The following is a 17787-nucleotide window of genomic DNA, read 5'->3' on the forward strand; positions in this document are numbered from 1 at the left end:
TTGTTTACAAACACTGTAGATTCGCACTTAATTCCTTCACTGACCCCCATTACTTTTCAACCCTGTAGTAAAAAAATTTAGTACATTCAGCATTTATTTTTTATTTTTTTTCAACTCTAGTTTTTATCCATCTATCAAAAAATATTTATTACAAACATTATCTACCAATCAGAAGAGCACATGACTTCAGTTTTATACAGAAAGCTCTCCCCCAAATGGGCGGTCCCTGATGACGTATATTTATTTACTGAATTTACCCCTATAAGGGACTATTTAGTAGCTTTTCCCTCTTTTTTTGTAATAATCATGTAATGTATTCAATTTTCAAGTTCCAGTTTCAATACAACATTCATAAATGCTGAACTTGTAAAGATAGAGGAAAATTTATACTACAGCCCATACTGCGGCCAATGTATATTTGGTATATAAAGTTGCATATTGACTGTTTGTAAAAGAATGGTGTAAAATACTATGCTTAATAAATATGAATTGTTTTCTGTGTTTGCTTTGACCAGTATTGCAAGTACATCTAGAAACTAAAGTCTTAATGTACTCTTAGTTAAATTTTGCCTTATATGGAAGTGTTTGATTAAATACCCTGAAAAGACCACAAAAACACTTTTCAAAGGTTTTTTTAAGCAGTTTCATACAAAAAAAACCAACAATTATGTTTCATTTTACTAAATTTGTGTTTTAATTACTTGTAAAGTTCACAAAATGTCATTGACAATCACTCTGCAGAAATTCCTGTTACCCCAACATCAGGATGGTTTCTTCGCCAAAACTAGACAGACAAAACTGAAGTAGAAAAAAATGCCAAATATGAAAAAATAAGACTGGGTATGACCAAACTTTGCATTTGGAAGATTAAAGTAACAATTTAGAATATTTAAAAGCAATTATTTAACATAGTAATCCAATTACAAACATTTCAACACTAGTTTCATAGATGAAGGGCATGTAATCATAAAAAGTTATCTACAATTTTTTTTAAATAAAGAATCGCAATGCGTTATGTAAAAATAAATGAATATCTTCATGCGGTCAGATTATTCAAGTGTTAAAATATTTGAAAAGTGCTTATTTACAACTTGTTCTACAACTTAACATGGTGAAACACAGCTAAAAAAAATACACTGTCAAAGGGAGGTAATTCTGATTTTCCATATGATTTTACACATAATGAGGAGAAATATGTGCAAAATGTGTTGTAAAATGGGGGGAATATTTATGCCTTTCATTGATATCATAACTCTCAAGTGTAATTTCTATTGTTTCGTTCAATCTGGACACAAAAACTGATTTTTACCATATACCCCATGCTTCCTCTCACAGTACACTCAGTGCATCTTGGATAGCCGAGTTAAACATAGAAATTTGTGTAAAAAACAACTTCAAATGGTTCCAAAATGCTTCCATTGCATTAATATTCACAGGAAATAAGTTTTGTGATTATTGTGTGGCCTTGGACAAGTACAGTGACAGAATGCATATTTTCCTATAGGGGTAAATTCAGTAAAAAATCTCCCATTGACTGTAATGCTAATCTATGTCTTGAATTAAATTTATACCTGATTTACCTTTAGAAATTAGAAAATTTCATATATCATTCATGAAAGTATAAATGTAGCCCTATCATTTGCAACAATAAAAACATAGGGTCATGCGGCATTTTTGGGCCTTCACATGGCCTTGTTTACAAACACTGTAGATTCGCACTTAATTCCTTCACTGACCCCCATTACTTTTCAACCCTGTAGTAAAAAAATTTAGTACATTCAGCATTTATTTTTTATTTTTTTTCAACTCTAGTTTTTATCCATCTATCAAAAAATATTTATTACAAACATTATCTACCAATCAGAAGAGCACATGACTTCAGTTTTATACAGAAAGCTCTCCCCCAAATGGGCGGTCCCTGATGACGTATATTTATTTACTGAATTTACCCCTATAAGGGACTATTTAGTAGCTTTTCCCTCTTTTTTTGTAATAATCATGTAATGTATTCAATTTTCAAGTTCCAGTTTCAATACAACATTCATAAATGCTGAACTTGTAAAGATAGAGGAAAATTTATACTACAGCCCATACTGCGGCCAATGTATATTTGGTATATAAAGTTGCATATTGACTGTTTGTAAAAGAATGGTGTAAAATACTATGCTTAATAAATATGAATTGTTTTCTGTGTTTGCTTTGACCAGTATTGCAAGTACATCTAGAAACTAAAGTCTTAATGTACTCTTAGTTAAATTTTGCCTTATATGGAAGTGTTTGATTAAATACCCTGAAAAGACCACAAAAACACTTTTCAAAGGTTTTTTTAAGCAGTTTCATACAAAAAAAACCAACAATTATGTTTCATTTTACTAAATTTGTGTTTTAATTACTTGTAAAGTTCACAAAATGTCATTGACAATCACTCTGCAGAAATTCCTGTTACCCCAACATCAGGATGGTTTCTTCGCCAAAACTAGACAGACAAAACTGAAGTAGAAAAAAATGCCAAATATGAAAAAATAAGACTGGGTATGACCAAACTTTGCATTTGGAAGATTAAAGTAACAATTTAGAATATTTAAAAGCAATTATTTAACATAGTAATCCAATTACAAACATTTCAACACTAGTTTCATAGATGAAGGGCATGTAATCATAAAAAGTTATCTACAATTTTTTTTAAATAAAGAATCGCAATGCGTTATGTAAAAATAAATGAATATCTTCATGCGGTCAGATTATTCAAGTGTTAAAATATTTGAAAAGTGCTTATTTACAACTTGTTCTACAACTTAACATGGTGAAACACAGCTAAAAAAAATACACTGTCAAAGGGAGGTAATTCTGATTTTCCATATGATTTTACACATAATGAGGAGAAATATGTGCAAAATGTGTTGTAAAATGGGGGGAATATTTATGCCTTTCATTGATATCATAACTCTCAAGTGTAATTTCTATTGTTTCGTTCAATCTGGACACAAAAACTGATTTTTACCATATACCCCATGCTTCCTCTCACAGTACACTCAGTGCATCTTGGATAGCCGAGTTAAACATAGAAATTTGTGTAAAAAACAACTTCAAATGGTTCCAAAATGCTTCCATTGCATTAATATTCACAGGAAATAAGTTTTGTGATTATTGTGTGGCCTTGGACAAGTACAGTGACAGAATGCATATTTTCCTATAGGGGTAAATTCAGTAAAAAATCTCCCATTGACTGTAATGCTAATCTATGTCTTGAATTAAATTTATACCTGATTTACCTTTAGAAATTAGAAAATTTCATATATCATTCATGAAAGTATAAATGTAGCCCTATCATTTGCAACAATAAAAACATAGGGTCATGCGGCATTTTTGGGCCTTCACATGGCCTTGTTTACAAACACTGTAGATTCGCACTTAATTCCTTCACTGACCCCCATTACTTTTCAACCCTGTATTAAAAAAATTTAGTACATTCAGCATTTATTTTTTATTTTTTTTCAACTCTAGTTTTTATCCATCTATCAAAAAATATTTATTACAAACATTATCTACCAATCAGAAGAGCACATGACTTCAGTTTTATACAGAAAGCTCTCCCCCAAATGGGCGGTCCCTGATGACGTATATTTATTTACTGAATTTACCCCTATAAGGGACTATTTAGTAGCTTTTCCCTCTTTTTTTGTAATAATCATGTAATGTATTCAATTTTCAAGTTCCAGTTTCAATACAACATTCATAAATGCTGAACTTGTAAAGATAGAGGAAAATTTATACTACAGCCCATACTGCGGCCAATGTATATTTGGTATATAAAGTTGCATATTGACTGTTTGTAAAAGAATGGTGTAAAATACTATGCTTAATAAATATGAATTGTTTTCTGTGTTTGCTTTGACCAGTATTGCAAGTACATCTAGAAACTAAAGTCTTAATGTACTCTTAGTTAAATTTTGCCTTATATGGAAGTGTTTGATTAAATACCCTGAAAAGACCACAAAAACACTTTTCAAAGGTTTTTTTAAGCAGTTTCATACAAAAAAAACCAACAATTATGTTTCATTTTACTAAATTTGTGTTTTAATTACTTGTAAAGTTCACAAAATGTCATTGACAATCACTCTGCAGAAATTCCTGTTACCCCAACATCAGGATGGTTTCTTCGCCAAAACTAGACAGACAAAACTGAAGTAGAAAAAAATGCCAAATATGAAAAAATAAGACTGGGTATGACCAAACTTTGCATTTGGAAGATTAAAGTAACAATTTAGAATATTTAAAAGCAATTATTTAACATAGTAATCCAATTACAAACATTTCAACACTAGTTTCATAGATGAAGGGCATGTAATCATAAAAAGTTATCTACAATTTTTTTTAAATAAAGAATCGCAATGCGTTATGTAAAAATAAATGAATATCTTCATGCGGTCAGATTATTCAAGTGTTAAAATATTTGAAAAGTGCTTATTTACAACTTGTTCTACAACTTAACATGGTGAAACACAGCTAAAAAAAATACACTGTCAAAGGGAGGTAATTCTGATTTTCCATATGATTTTACACATAATGAGGAGAAATATGTGCAAAATGTGTTGTAAAATGGGGGGAATATTTATGCCTTTCATTGATATCATAACTCTCAAGTGTAATTTCTATTGTTTCGTTCAATCTGGACACAAAAACTGATTTTTACCATATACCCCATGCTTCCTCTCACAGTACACTCAGTGCATCTTGGATAGCCGAGTTAAACATAGAAATTTGTGTAAAAAACAACTTCAAATGGTTCCAAAATGCTTCCATTGCATTAATATTCACAGGAAATAAGTTTTGTGATTATTGTGTGGCCTTGGACAAGTACAGTGACAGAATGCATATTTTCCTATAGGGGTAAATTCAGTAAAAAATCTCCCATTGACTGTAATGCTAATCTATGTCTTGAATTAAATTTATACCTGATTTACCTTTAGAAATTAGAAAATTTCATATATCATTCATGAAAGTATAAATGTAGCCCTATCATTTGCAACAATAAAAACATAGGGTCATGCGGCATTTTTGGGCCTTCACATGGCCTTGTTTACAAACACTGTAGATTCGCACTTAATTCCTTCACTGACCCCCATTACTTTTCAACCCTGTAGTAAAAAAATTTAGTACATTCAGCATTTATTTTTTATTTTTTTTCAACTCTAGTTTTTATCCATCTATCAAAAAATATTTATTACAAACATTATCTACCAATCAGAAGAGCACATGACTTCAGTTTTATACAGAAAGCTCTCCCCCAAATGGGCGGTCCCTGATGACGTATATTTATTTACTGAATTTACCCCTATAAGGGACTATTTAGTAGCTTTTCCCTCTTTTTTTGTAATAATCATGTAATGTATTCAATTTTCAAGTTCCAGTTTCAATACAACATTCATAAATGCTGAACTTGTAAAGATAGAGGAAAATTTATACTACAGCCCATACTGCGGCCAATGTATATTTGGTATATAAAGTTGCATATTGACTGTTTGTAAAAGAATGGTGTAAAATACTATGCTTAATAAATATGAATTGTTTTCTGTGTTTGCTTTGACCAGTATTGCAAGTACATCTAGAAACTAAAGTCTTAATGTACTCTTAGTTAAATTTTGCCTTATATGGAAGTGTTTGATTAAATACCCTGAAAAGACCACAAAAACACTTTTCAAAGGTTTTTTTAAGCAGTTTCATACAAAAAAAACCAACAATTATGTTTCATTTTACTAAATTTGTGTTTTAATTACTTGTAAAGTTCACAAAATGTCATTGACAATCACTCTGCAGAAATTCCTGTTACCCCAACATCAGGATGGTTTCTTCGCCAAAACTAGACAGACAAAACTGAAGTAGAAAAAAATGCCAAATATGAAAAAATAAGACTGGGTATGACCAAACTTTGCATTTGGAAGATTAAAGTAACAATTTAGAATATTTAAAAGCAATTATTTAACATAGTAATCCAATTACAAACATTTCAACACTAGTTTCATAGATGAAGGGCATGTAATCATAAAAAGTTATCTACAATTTTTTTTAAATAAAGAATCGCAATGCGTTATGTAAAAATAAATGAATATCTTCATGCGGTCAGATTATTCAAGTGTTAAAATATTTGAAAAGTGCTTATTTACAACTTGTTCTACAACTTAACATGGTGAAACACAGCTAAAAAAAATACACTGTCAAAGGGAGGTAATTCTGATTTTCCATATGATTTTACACATAATGAGGAGAAATATGTGCAAAATGTGTTGTAAAATGGGGGGAATATTTATGCCTTTCATTGATATCATAACTCTCAAGTGTAATTTCTATTGTTTCGTTCAATCTGGACACAAAAACTGATTTTTACCATATACCCCATGCTTCCTCTCACAGTACACTCAGTGCATCTTGGATAGCCGAGTTAAACATAGAAATTTGTGTAAAAAACAACTTCAAATGGTTCCAAAATGCTTCCATTGCATTAATATTCACAGGAAATAAGTTTTGTGATTATTGTGTGGCCTTGGACAAGTACAGTGACAGAATGCATATTTTCCTATAGGGGTAAATTCAGTAAAAAATCTCCCATTGACTGTAATGCTAATCTATGTCTTGAATTAAATTTATACCTGATTTACCTTTAGAAATTAGAAAATTTCATATATCATTCATGAAAGTATAAATGTAGCCCTATCATTTGCAACAATAAAAACATAGGGTCATGCGGCATTTTTGGGCCTTCACATGGCCTTGTTTACAAACACTGTAGATTCGCACTTAATTCCTTCACTGACCCCCATTACTTTTCAACCCTGTAGTAAAAAAATTTAGTACATTCAGCATTTATTTTTTATTTTTTTTCAACTCTAGTTTTTATCCATCTATCAAAAAATATTTATTACAAACATTATCTACCAATCAGAAGAGCACATGACTTCAGTTTTATACAGAAAGCTCTCCCCCAAATGGGCGGTCCCTGATGACGTATATTTATTTACTGAATTTACCCCTACAAATAACGATTTGAAAATAACGCCATTCAAGGCCTCGTTTATTTATAACAGACGAACGCGGACCTCGACGAAGACACCCTTAAAAATAACTTGTAAAATCCATTACGCGATCTCGGTAAAATGATTATGTGCTTCTTCGAAGACTTTTATGATAATTTTTAGTATAATTCTATCAAAAACATTCACATATAGCATATCAAATTGCTCAACAGTCATTAATCTTGCAGGTTAGATAAACTGTGTATTTTTCAATGATCACAGTAGAAAGATATTAATAGTTAAAGTAGAACCGACTGATTTGTCTTCGCAGGTATGTTGACAGAAAATTTACGAGTTTTTCTCAATAGAAAAATATTCTACCGTCGTAAAATTGTGCAGCGGAAGAAATATCATTTCTCTACGGGTTTCTTTCCGTTTTTATTCACTGGACGTATGTTACTCGTCGTAATAAGTTTGTTTTCAGCTGGAGGGAAACACACAAAAAGTTCACGCGCCATTGTTTGGTTGCAGATTTTTACGAAAACTTCAAAAAACATTTTTATTCAACCTGAGCGAAATTTCACAGACATCCTAGATTCGAATGAATAAAACCAATATCTAGAATATGTATTTGGAATGTCGTTTAATTTAATCTAGCTTTGGGAACTTTTCAGAGAGCGACTTTATGTTCAGTGGATATGAGGCACTAGAAACTTGACTGTGCTGTATGATGCGTCTCTGCTTTTATTTCCATTTTCATGTAAAATTTGAGCACTTCGTGCTCTAAAACTCGAATATGTCTTGTTGAATATATCATATTTTTCAAAAAATATATGTACTTAATTTTATTATCAATTAAACGATGGTCCGTGCTCGAACTGGCCACCTGAAAGTTTCAATACAAAATATACCAACCAAACCCAAGATTCTTGTATTTTTATAATTCGAAAGTTGTACACATCATTTGCCTCTAAATTAACAATTACAAAGGTTCATCTGTTTTTAAAAAAAGGGGGGGGGGGGTTCACGGTGAAGACTCTGGCCATAAATATGCATTTTTCCTATATAGGCTAGGCAAGTATAAGACCAGAATCGGTACCGGGTGAAGCAGCATACACACGGACGATTCAAAAGAGACATAAAGACAAAAATCACACCAATGTTAACCATTAGACTTGGGGCAAAAATAGTCTCCACTGTATTTAACTGAACCCCTTCCCCCACAAAAAAAAAATCCCGAGGAAAAGGGGGGTGTATATATTTTCAATGAATGATAGTTGGACTGAAATATTTGTTACCTATTGCAACATTAACAAGCAGATTTAATGTAAAAAGAATCCCAAAGCAAGATTGAAACGAAGAAAAAGATATTCTCCGTTAAAAAAATAAATAAATAGGTTTCTCTATTGTCTGTTGATTTCTGTGAAGGCCAATTAGCATATAGCGTTTAATGGATGTTAGTTCAAGTCTCAACATGCTGTGGGTTTTTCTTTCTTTCTTAATTTGTAAACCTTTTTTTCTGTTTCTTTTTCATTTTTGTGGAGGATTATTTTTTTTTTTGGGGGGGGGGGAGTAATTGTTTGACATGAAATTTAGTTGTTTATGAATAGAACACACACTTTAATAGTAAATCCAAAGTACTATTTAGGTCGTTTTTTATTCCCAGCATGATGGAACTATTTTCTACATGTTAGGACAACCTCATGATGTTGACAACCAGTAGAAATTTAAAACTTTTTCTTTCTAGTTCTCTCTTAGTCGTATCAAATCCAGAAAAAAAAGAAATAAGAATCAATTTCTATCAAACGTGAATCCTATCCCTCTTTTCAGCTATGGGTAGAAACGTAAACAACAGGACAAGTTTGGCATGTTCTTTGGGACAGAAACCCAACAACACCAGATCGATAGATTTTTTATTTCCAATAGAGGACTTAATCTATAATCAAATATTTCATTCTTGGGCTTTTTATTACTTTCTATCTCCTTTTTTATTTTCTTCTTTAAATGTTTTTATGAATTATCATATTTGAAGCAATTCTTTTCATATTGACATTGAACGCCTTTTCTCTGTCTCAATATACAGTATTTATCACAAATGAAGGAAAATGTCTTGGCGAAAAGAGGTGTGTTTGCTGTCCGGGGGTTAGGGTAGTCTTAATTGAAAACGGCAGCAACAAACGTTTCTCAATGTATACACAAATAAGCGCATTTAATACTGTCAGTCACACATTGTCTGTATATACTAGTAGACTTTGTTTTTCTGTGTCGTTAAGTTGCTGTCATTTCAATATGAAAATAACCTCTTCTGTTATATTAGAATCCTACAATTTCGTAAACAATCCTTTAAAATGCATGATACATGTTATCAAAGAAATAAACCCTTTTCTTACCTTTTGTACAAATGTCCGTCCATCCTTGTTTTAGTTCATAACAGTAGACATGCTACGTATGTGACGTCACTGTATTGTTTCTGGTTTATTCATCTCGCGTGCTTTGAACAGATTAAAATGACATAACAAAGACACAGACAAGTCGTCAAAACACTAAAAAACAGAGAGAAAAAAGAAGAGAAAAACAAACAGGACAACCCATTTTAAAGAAACATAAAAGCAAGTAGGTGCATTTATTTCATACACGAGTAAAACAAAGGAAAATTCGAGAGGTGAAGAAAAGTATCAATATGGTTACATAATCAGCTATCGTCAATAACAGGAACGCTCCTTTTACTATCCCCCCAACCCCAAACACACATCTCCAACGATAGAACCACGATGAAAAGCGAGTCCAAACATAAAGACTGGTGATATATGAATGTAAGTACACTCGCACTATATATATCTGCATGTAATAAAATGAAAAATAATTGCAGAACTGTTAAATGTTTAACAAAAACCTCCATACTTTAGAGTTTCCTGCTAACTTTTAATACACAATTGTAGTAATTTTGACAAAAAAAAAAACAAAAACAAAAAATAACAAACGTCACTGCATTCATTTTCTATTTGTTTACTTGTATGTTGACAATACATCTATACATCTTTTGTATTGTAAAATTGAGAATGCAAATGGGGAATCATGATGTCAAAGAGACAACAACCCGACCAAAGAGCAGACAACAGCCGAAGGCCACCAATGGGTCTTCAACGCAGCGAGAAAATCCCGCACCCGGAGGTGGTCCTCAGCTGGCCCCTAAATAAAATTGTGTACTAGTTCAGTGAAAATGGACGTCACATAATCAGCACATTTTTACAGTATATTAGTACCGAAAAAAGTACTGAGTTTAATTTAGAGTTACCTCCCCATTGACTAGTTGATATGAAATAGACGTCCAACCTTTGACATTGCATACGTGTAGAAAAAGTCCTCTAAAAAATTTCAGTCAAGATGAAAATGAATAAGAAGGGAGAAAAAAATCACATAATGAGAAAAATGAATTAGTTGGCTGAAGTGTTTAAATGTGTGATTTGCCCCCCAACCCCCCCCCCCCCCAAAAAAAAAAGAGAATGAATAAAAAAAAATATCACTTCCTTTATTCTTAGATTGTATTTTAATCGAATATTATTTTGAAAGAATTTTAATCAGTTCAAAAAATATGTGCGTGAAAGTAAAATGATATATCTTTAATATTTCCTTACTAAAAATAATTTTCCCAAAAAGGCAACTGCATAAATGTTAGAAATAGTATACTCTTAAGGAGTGAAATGAAGCAAAAAATGGAAATAATTTGACTGAAAAAAATATTTCAAAGAACAGTGCAAAGTGAAGAAAAAAGAAAAGGGCAGGGTAGGGCTCAGCTATATTTAGTTTGATAACTAATGTACAACAATTGTAGATTCTTTTTGAACAAATTGGGTAGCCCTTAAAAGGGCTTTTGGTGGCTGAATAGCCTCTGCAGACTGTAGTCTGGAACAGTTTACTTCTTCTTTGGTGTCTTCTTGGCTTTTGGTTTGGCTGCCTTCTTTTTAGCTGGTGACTTGGCTGCCTTCTTTGGCTTGGCTGCTTTCTTTGCTGCTGGTTTCTTAGCTTTAGGCTTGGCTGCCTTTTTCTCTCCAGCTGGTTTCTTTGCTGCCTTCTTTTTCTTAGGTGTGCTCTTTGCCTTCTTTGGCTTGGCAGCCTTAGGTTTAGCTGCTTTCTTTGCCTTTGCTGGCTTCTTTTTAGCTTGTTTTGCTTCTCCAATTCTGAAAGATCCGGATGCTCCAGTTCCCTTGGACTGCTTCAAACTGTTGTTCTTAACTCCGGCTCTGAGTGCAAGTTTTAAATGAGCGTTTACTGACTTGGCATCTTTTCCGACGTTGAAGTTGGCCATGATGTACTTCAAAATTGCTTGCCTTGAGGAACCTCCACGTTCTTTCAAAGCAGCGATGGCTTTCCCAATCATCTCGCTGTATTTAGGATGTGCTGAAGGCTTCTTTGGCTTAGCTGCTGCCTTTTTCTTTGGTGATTTAGCTGGTGCTGGTGCTGGTGCTGCTACGTCTGCCATTTTGAACGATTCAAAATATTATCCTTTACGAAGTTTATACTACAAATAACGATTTGAAAATAACGCCATTCAAGGCCTCGTTTATTTATAACAGACGAACGCGGACCTCGACGAAGACACCCTTAAAAATAACTTGTAAAATCCATATAATTATCGCCCCTGATTAATGGCGGTTGGTGGAAAAATTCACTGGTAAAATATTCTGAGAATCCTGGGTTTTTTAACAGTTTCCATCATTTAAAATACACCAAATATTTATATCAGAGAGGAAGAAACACTAAGATAACTTCCGATCGATCAATTATATTTACAAACATTTATTTACGCTGATTTACGTGTGTGCACATATAACTATATAAACACGTGTTGACTACAAGCCGGTCATCATGGTAGATTTAGGCAAATTGAAAATTGACCTATCGATGGACAAAACCATTAATGACTATCCTCTTTCATCTCTCCCATCAAAGCAAAACAAGAGGACTGGTAAAGCAAAATTAAGCCTTTTCGAGCAAATTGACCCAAACTTGTATGATGAACATGCTAAAATCATCACATTCTACACAAACCTTGACAGAATCCAACCATGGATAAAAACACTAGATATTTACTATTATGACAATCTTGGAAAGGAACCTGATTATGATATTGAATGGTATGACGAACCCAAAACATGGGAAAACCGAAACAACAGTGGAAATTCTGTGATGATTGAAGTATTAAAAAAGGGGGAACTTCAATTTAATATTACATTTTTTGTCACAACAGGAACAATAAGAGTACAAGGCAGTCATTATTATGAGTTTGTGGATATTCATTTTCCAATTCTGAAAGATATTCTTGATAAAGTTCTTACAAACATATCACAAACCAGTCCTACTAATACATGTATTTCACACGAATGTCATGATGACAATAACAATACACACATTAATGAATTATGCCCTGTTGACAAGGTCACTTGTGTATTACCTGACTCCCAGACTGGGTTAAAATCAGTACTAGTACAAGAAGATCAACCTCAAAAAGATGATTTTCAAAGGCTTGAATTAAATTTAGTTGACACGCTGGCTAAAATAGAACACAGTCACAATGAAAACTTCAGCAAAGTATTAACTGCTGTTAAACAATGCAATGATGATGTTCTAGTCTTGGGAAAAGGTAGAAAAGACGACAATGAGATATCAACATTACAATTAAAATATAAAACCGTACAAACAGAAAAACAGACTTTGGAAGTTAAACTAAAACACGAGCAAAGCAATATTATGTTAATTAAAGCTCAACATGAAGATCAAATGAAATGTCACAATCAAATACTGGAGGAGACTAGAGCAGAAATGAAAAAGGTATTAACTACTTCAAACTCTGAGATCGACTTTCTATCGGTAAGCCTACAAACCAAAAATGAAGAAATTGACAAACTAACTGATACTCTAAAACGACATACTCAACACTTGGAGAAATTACAAGAAGAAAATATCTCTCTCCGCTCCCAAATGATTTCTCGATTTGAAGATTTTCATCTTGTTAATGCAGACACGAAATATACTGACAAATCTAAACTTGACATTGATAACAAACCAACAATTATTTTAATTGGTACATCCAATACCAAACGTATCAATGCAGAGAAGCTATCGCCATCATTTACAACCAATAAGGTTACTGCTTTCAATTTAGAAGAAACTAAACAAGCTATTTTGGAGATATCGGATATAATTCCAAATCTAGTAGTGTTTCATTCCCTGACGAATGATTTGAAAATAAAATCACCACAGCAATGTGTAGAAGAAATACAAGATATTGTCAAGCTTGCACTTCAAAAATGGCAAAATAGTGGTTGCATCATCTCTCTTACTACTCCTCGACTCGACAGTGTAATTTTCAACACAAATGGACAAATCATAAATGCCTTGTTGAAACAAATATATGATGACAATAAAGATGTTCTACTTGTTGATCATGGCAATATGTTGCGAAATGGAAACCCAATTGCAGAGCTACTAAGTGAAGATAAATTTCATCTCTCTGACTCTGGCGTGTCTCAGCTATCGGCAAACTTAAAGCGTGGAATACACACTGCCTTAAACATTCCCATGCCAAATTCAAGAGGTAGATCCAAATCGCGCAACACAAGAGGACGTGGACGTGGACGTGGCAGAGGTCATCATGAATAACTTGCTTTTTAATATTATACATATTACCATATCATTATGTTGACTTCCTTTAACATGTTTAAAGTCATTTACATATAATTTATATATACATGTACAACTTTATATATTTCTTCTTTTTTTTGGGCTGATAAATTCATATTCACATTTGAATAGATTTTTCAAATGAAACAGCCATTATGTGAAGAAGTCACACTATTACATGGTCATATATATGTAACCTCTGCTAGGTATAAAAGTTCGCCTTTTTTATTTTATTTTATTCATTTTTATTTTTAGTTTTCACATTTGAATCATACTTTTGATCTTGAATTAACCCAGGATATCAGGTTATTCAACCCAAATCAGTTTAATAGTTATTCAGTTAAAAGAGGATACATAGAAAAGAAATTATCTGTCATTATATCATAGACTATTTGTATTTAGAAAACCATTGTAAAAACTATCCTCTAAATAAATCTACTTATTTCAAATATTTACATTTCTGAATATTTTCCTTGTTGTCTCTTCCTTTTATTTAGAGACAAATTTTTATTATTTTTTTTTATAGATAGAAAATCTATTCTATTATTTATACCAGATTTAATTGTATCAACCAAAATGCCAAAATCAAACCAATCATCTGTAAAATTTGGTTATTGGAATATAGGTGGCTTATTTTCAAAGGGCATGAATAAAGCAGAGGATCCCCTTTTTCTGAAACATATAGAGAACAAGAAATGATTGTAACAGGATGCTGTTACGAAGTCTCCCAAACGAAGCTCCCATAATTCGAAATTCCCAGGGTCGCCTGACATTGGGCAACGTCCAGTGAAAATTGGTTTGGTCAAGTAAAGTTATATGCATTAGTGATGCCTGGGGACTAACCTTGTATATCATTCAAATCATCTTGGCATGACAAACCAGAATATATATGGTTTAGGGGTGGAGATCTCAACCATTTACAAGATACTAGAATATTGGGGGTGGGGAGGAACCCCTGGGGACTGGCCCTATACGTCATTCAAATGTTCATTACATGACGAACAGGAATATATATGGTTAAGGGGTGGCGATCTCAACCATTTACAAGATATTAGAACATTGGGGGTGGGGGGAACCCCTGGGGACTGACCGTATACGTCATTCAAATGTTCAAGACATGACAAATAGGAATATATATGGTTTAGGGGTGGGGATCTCAACCATTTACAAGATATTAGAACTTTCTCAAATGGCAGGGGGTCGGGATGACCCCTGGGGACTAACCCTGTCTATCATTCAAACCATCTTCGCATGACAAACCAGAATATATATGGTTTAGGGGTGGGGATCTTGACCACTTAGAAGATATTAGAACTTTCTTAAATGGCAGGGGGTTGGGGTGACCCCTGGAGACTAACCCTGTATTTCATTTGATGTGCTTTATCATGACAAACCGGAATATATATGGTTTAGGGGTGGGGATCTCGACCATTTACAAGATATTAGAACTTTCTCAAATGGCAAGGGGTGGGGGTGACCGCTGGGGACTAACCCTGTATAACATTTGATGTGCTTTATCATGACAAACCAGAATATATATGGTTTAGGGGTGGGGATCTCGACCATTTACAAGATATTAGAACTTTCTCAAATGGCAGGGGGTCGGGATGACCCCTAGGGACTTACCCTGTATATCATTCAAACCAACTCAGCGTGACAAACCAGAATATATATGGTTTAGGGGTGGGGATCTTGACCACTTAGAAGATATTAGAACTTTCTTAAATGGCAGGGGGTGGGGGTGACCCCTGGAGACTAATCCTGTGTTTCATTTGATGTGCTTTATCATGACAAACCAGAATATATATGGTTTAGGGGTGGGGATCTCGACCATTTACAAGATATTAGAACTTTCTCAAATGGCAAGGGGTGGGGGTGACTGCTGGGGACTAACCCTGTATAACATTTGATGAGCTTTATCATGACAAACCAGAATATATATGGTTTAGGGGTGGGGATCTCGACCATTTACAAGATATTAGAACTTTCTCAAATGGCAGGGGGTCGGGATGACCCCTGGGGACTTACCCTGTATATCATTCAAACCATCTCAGCATGACAAACCAGAATATATATGGTTTAGGGGTGGGGATCTTGACCACTTAGAAGATATTAGAACTTTCTTAAATGGCAGGGGATGGGGGTGACCCCTGGGGACTTACCCTGTATAACATTTGATGTGCTTTATCATGACAAACCAGAATATATATGGTTTAGGGGTGGGGATCTTGACCATTTACAAGATATTAGAACTTTCTTAAATGGCAGGGGGTGGGGGTGACCCCTGGAGACTAACCCTGTATTTCATTTGATGTGCTTTATCATGACAAACCAGAATATATATGGTTTAGGGGTGGGGATCTCGACCATTTACAAGATATTAGAACTTTCTCAAATGGCAGGGGGTCGGGATGACCCCTGGGGACTTACACAGTATATCATTCAAACCATCTCAGCATGACAAACCAGAATATATATGGTTTAGGGGTGGGGATCTTGACCACTTAGAAGATATTAGAATTTCTTAAATGGCAGGGGGTGGGGGTGACCCCTGGGGACTTACCCTGTATAACATTTGATGTGCTTTATCATGACAAACCAGAATATATATGGTTTAGGGGTGGGGATCTCGACCATTTACAAGATATTAGAACTTTCTTAAATGGCAGGGGGTCGGGATGACCCCTGGGGACTAACCCTGTATATCATTCAAACCATCTTAGCATAACAAACCAGAATATATATAGTTTAGGGGTGGGGATCTTGACCACTTTCAAGATATTAGAACTTTCTTAAATGGCAGGGGGTGGGGGTAACCCCTGGGGACTAACCCTGTATTTCCTTTGATGTGCTTTATCATTTAGAACATTTTCAATTAAAAAGTTTGTGTCTATCACGAACGGTTTTCAATTTATAATCATTTGAAAATTTTAAAAAATAAAATCCCATAGGGTTCTATAGTAAAACCCTCTTTTCTTTTTGCCCCTCAAAGTACCCCTTTATAAACCCCATTGCAAAAACAAAACCCTGATTGCACCACTAGACATGTTAGTCTAACATATTGTGAAACCCTAAGTTAATCCGACAAGCGGTTTTGGAGAACGGGTGCGGACAAGTTCAAATTTAAAAGCGGCGGAAGAAGAAGAAGAAGAAGAAGAAGAAGAAGAAGAAGAAGAAGAAGAAGAAGAAGAAGAAGAAGAAGAAGAAGAAGAAGAAGAAGAAGAAGAAGAAGAAGAAGAAGAAGAAGAAGAAGAAGAAGAAGAAGAAGAAGAAGAAGAAGAAGAAGAAGAAGAAGAAGAAGAAGAAGAAGAAGAAGAAGAAGAAGAAGAAGAAGAAGAAGAAGAAGTCTTCCCAAACTTCGTTTGGGAGACTTAATTACGACATTGTTTTTTTAGAAACTCATGTGGGATATAATTCCCAAATACACAATATTGGTAAATTTCATTATCATCCAATATGTAGAAAATTATCAAATAATAACCGTCATTTTGGGGGTATAGCAATTCTACAGAAAAGTCACGTTAAACCTCATGTCAAAATATTGATTAACAGTAATCCAGATTATCAATGGATTAAATTAGAAAAATCCTTTTTTGGATTTAAAAGTGACCTATTTATTTGTGTACTGTACAACCCCCCTGTTACGTCTAAATATACCCAAGAACTCTCTTCTGATGTTTTTGAATGCATAGAAAAAGATATCTTTCAGTATAAAAAAATGGGTGAAATTTTGTTATGTGGAGATTTTAATGCCAGAATAGGCTCTGAAAATGACTTTATAGTAAACGATGATTCAAAATTTACTCCAATTTTTGATACATACCCTACTGACAAAAACATTATGACAAGAAAAAGTCGAGACCAAAAAATTGATCAAAGAGGCAAAGAAGTTTTGGATTTTTGCATTAGTAAACAAATAAGAATTTTAAATGGCAGAGTTCTTGGTGATACATTTGGTAATTTTACTTGCTATACCCCCAATGGTGCAAGTGTGGTTGATTATGTTGCTGTGTCGGAAGAAATTCTTGAAAATGTACTGTATTTTAAAGTATCCAGATTTATTCCCACATTATCTGATTGTCATTGTAAACTTGAG

The 17787-nt window shown here is 33.6% G+C and overlaps 1 protein-coding gene across 1 annotated transcript; it reads right to left on the reverse strand.

Moving 5' to 3' along the window:
* Positions 1-10858: 10858 nt before the first annotated feature.
* LOC127732011 (histone H1-delta-like) lies at positions 10859-11527 on the reverse strand. Its single transcript, XM_052241058.1, has one exon. It carries the CDS (start codon positions 11488-11490, stop codon positions 10924-10926), a length of 567 nt encoding a protein of 188 aa, XP_052097018.1. The 5' UTR covers positions 11491-11527; the 3' UTR covers positions 10859-10923.
* Positions 11528-17787: the final 6260 nt, after the last annotated feature.

Source organism: Mytilus californianus, unplaced genomic scaffold (genome assembly GCF_021869535.1).
Source record: "Mytilus californianus isolate M0D057914Y unplaced genomic scaffold, xbMytCali1.0.p SCAF_21, whole genome shotgun sequence".
Lineage (NCBI taxonomy): Eukaryota > Metazoa > Mollusca > Bivalvia > Mytilida > Mytilidae > Mytilus > Mytilus californianus.

Bases quoted from the DNA above. Each gene is read 5' to 3' on its own strand.
- LOC127732011 (XM_052241058.1), bottom strand. From the start codon at position 11,490: ATGGCAGACGTAGCAGCACCAGCACCAGCACCAGCTAAATCACCAAAG.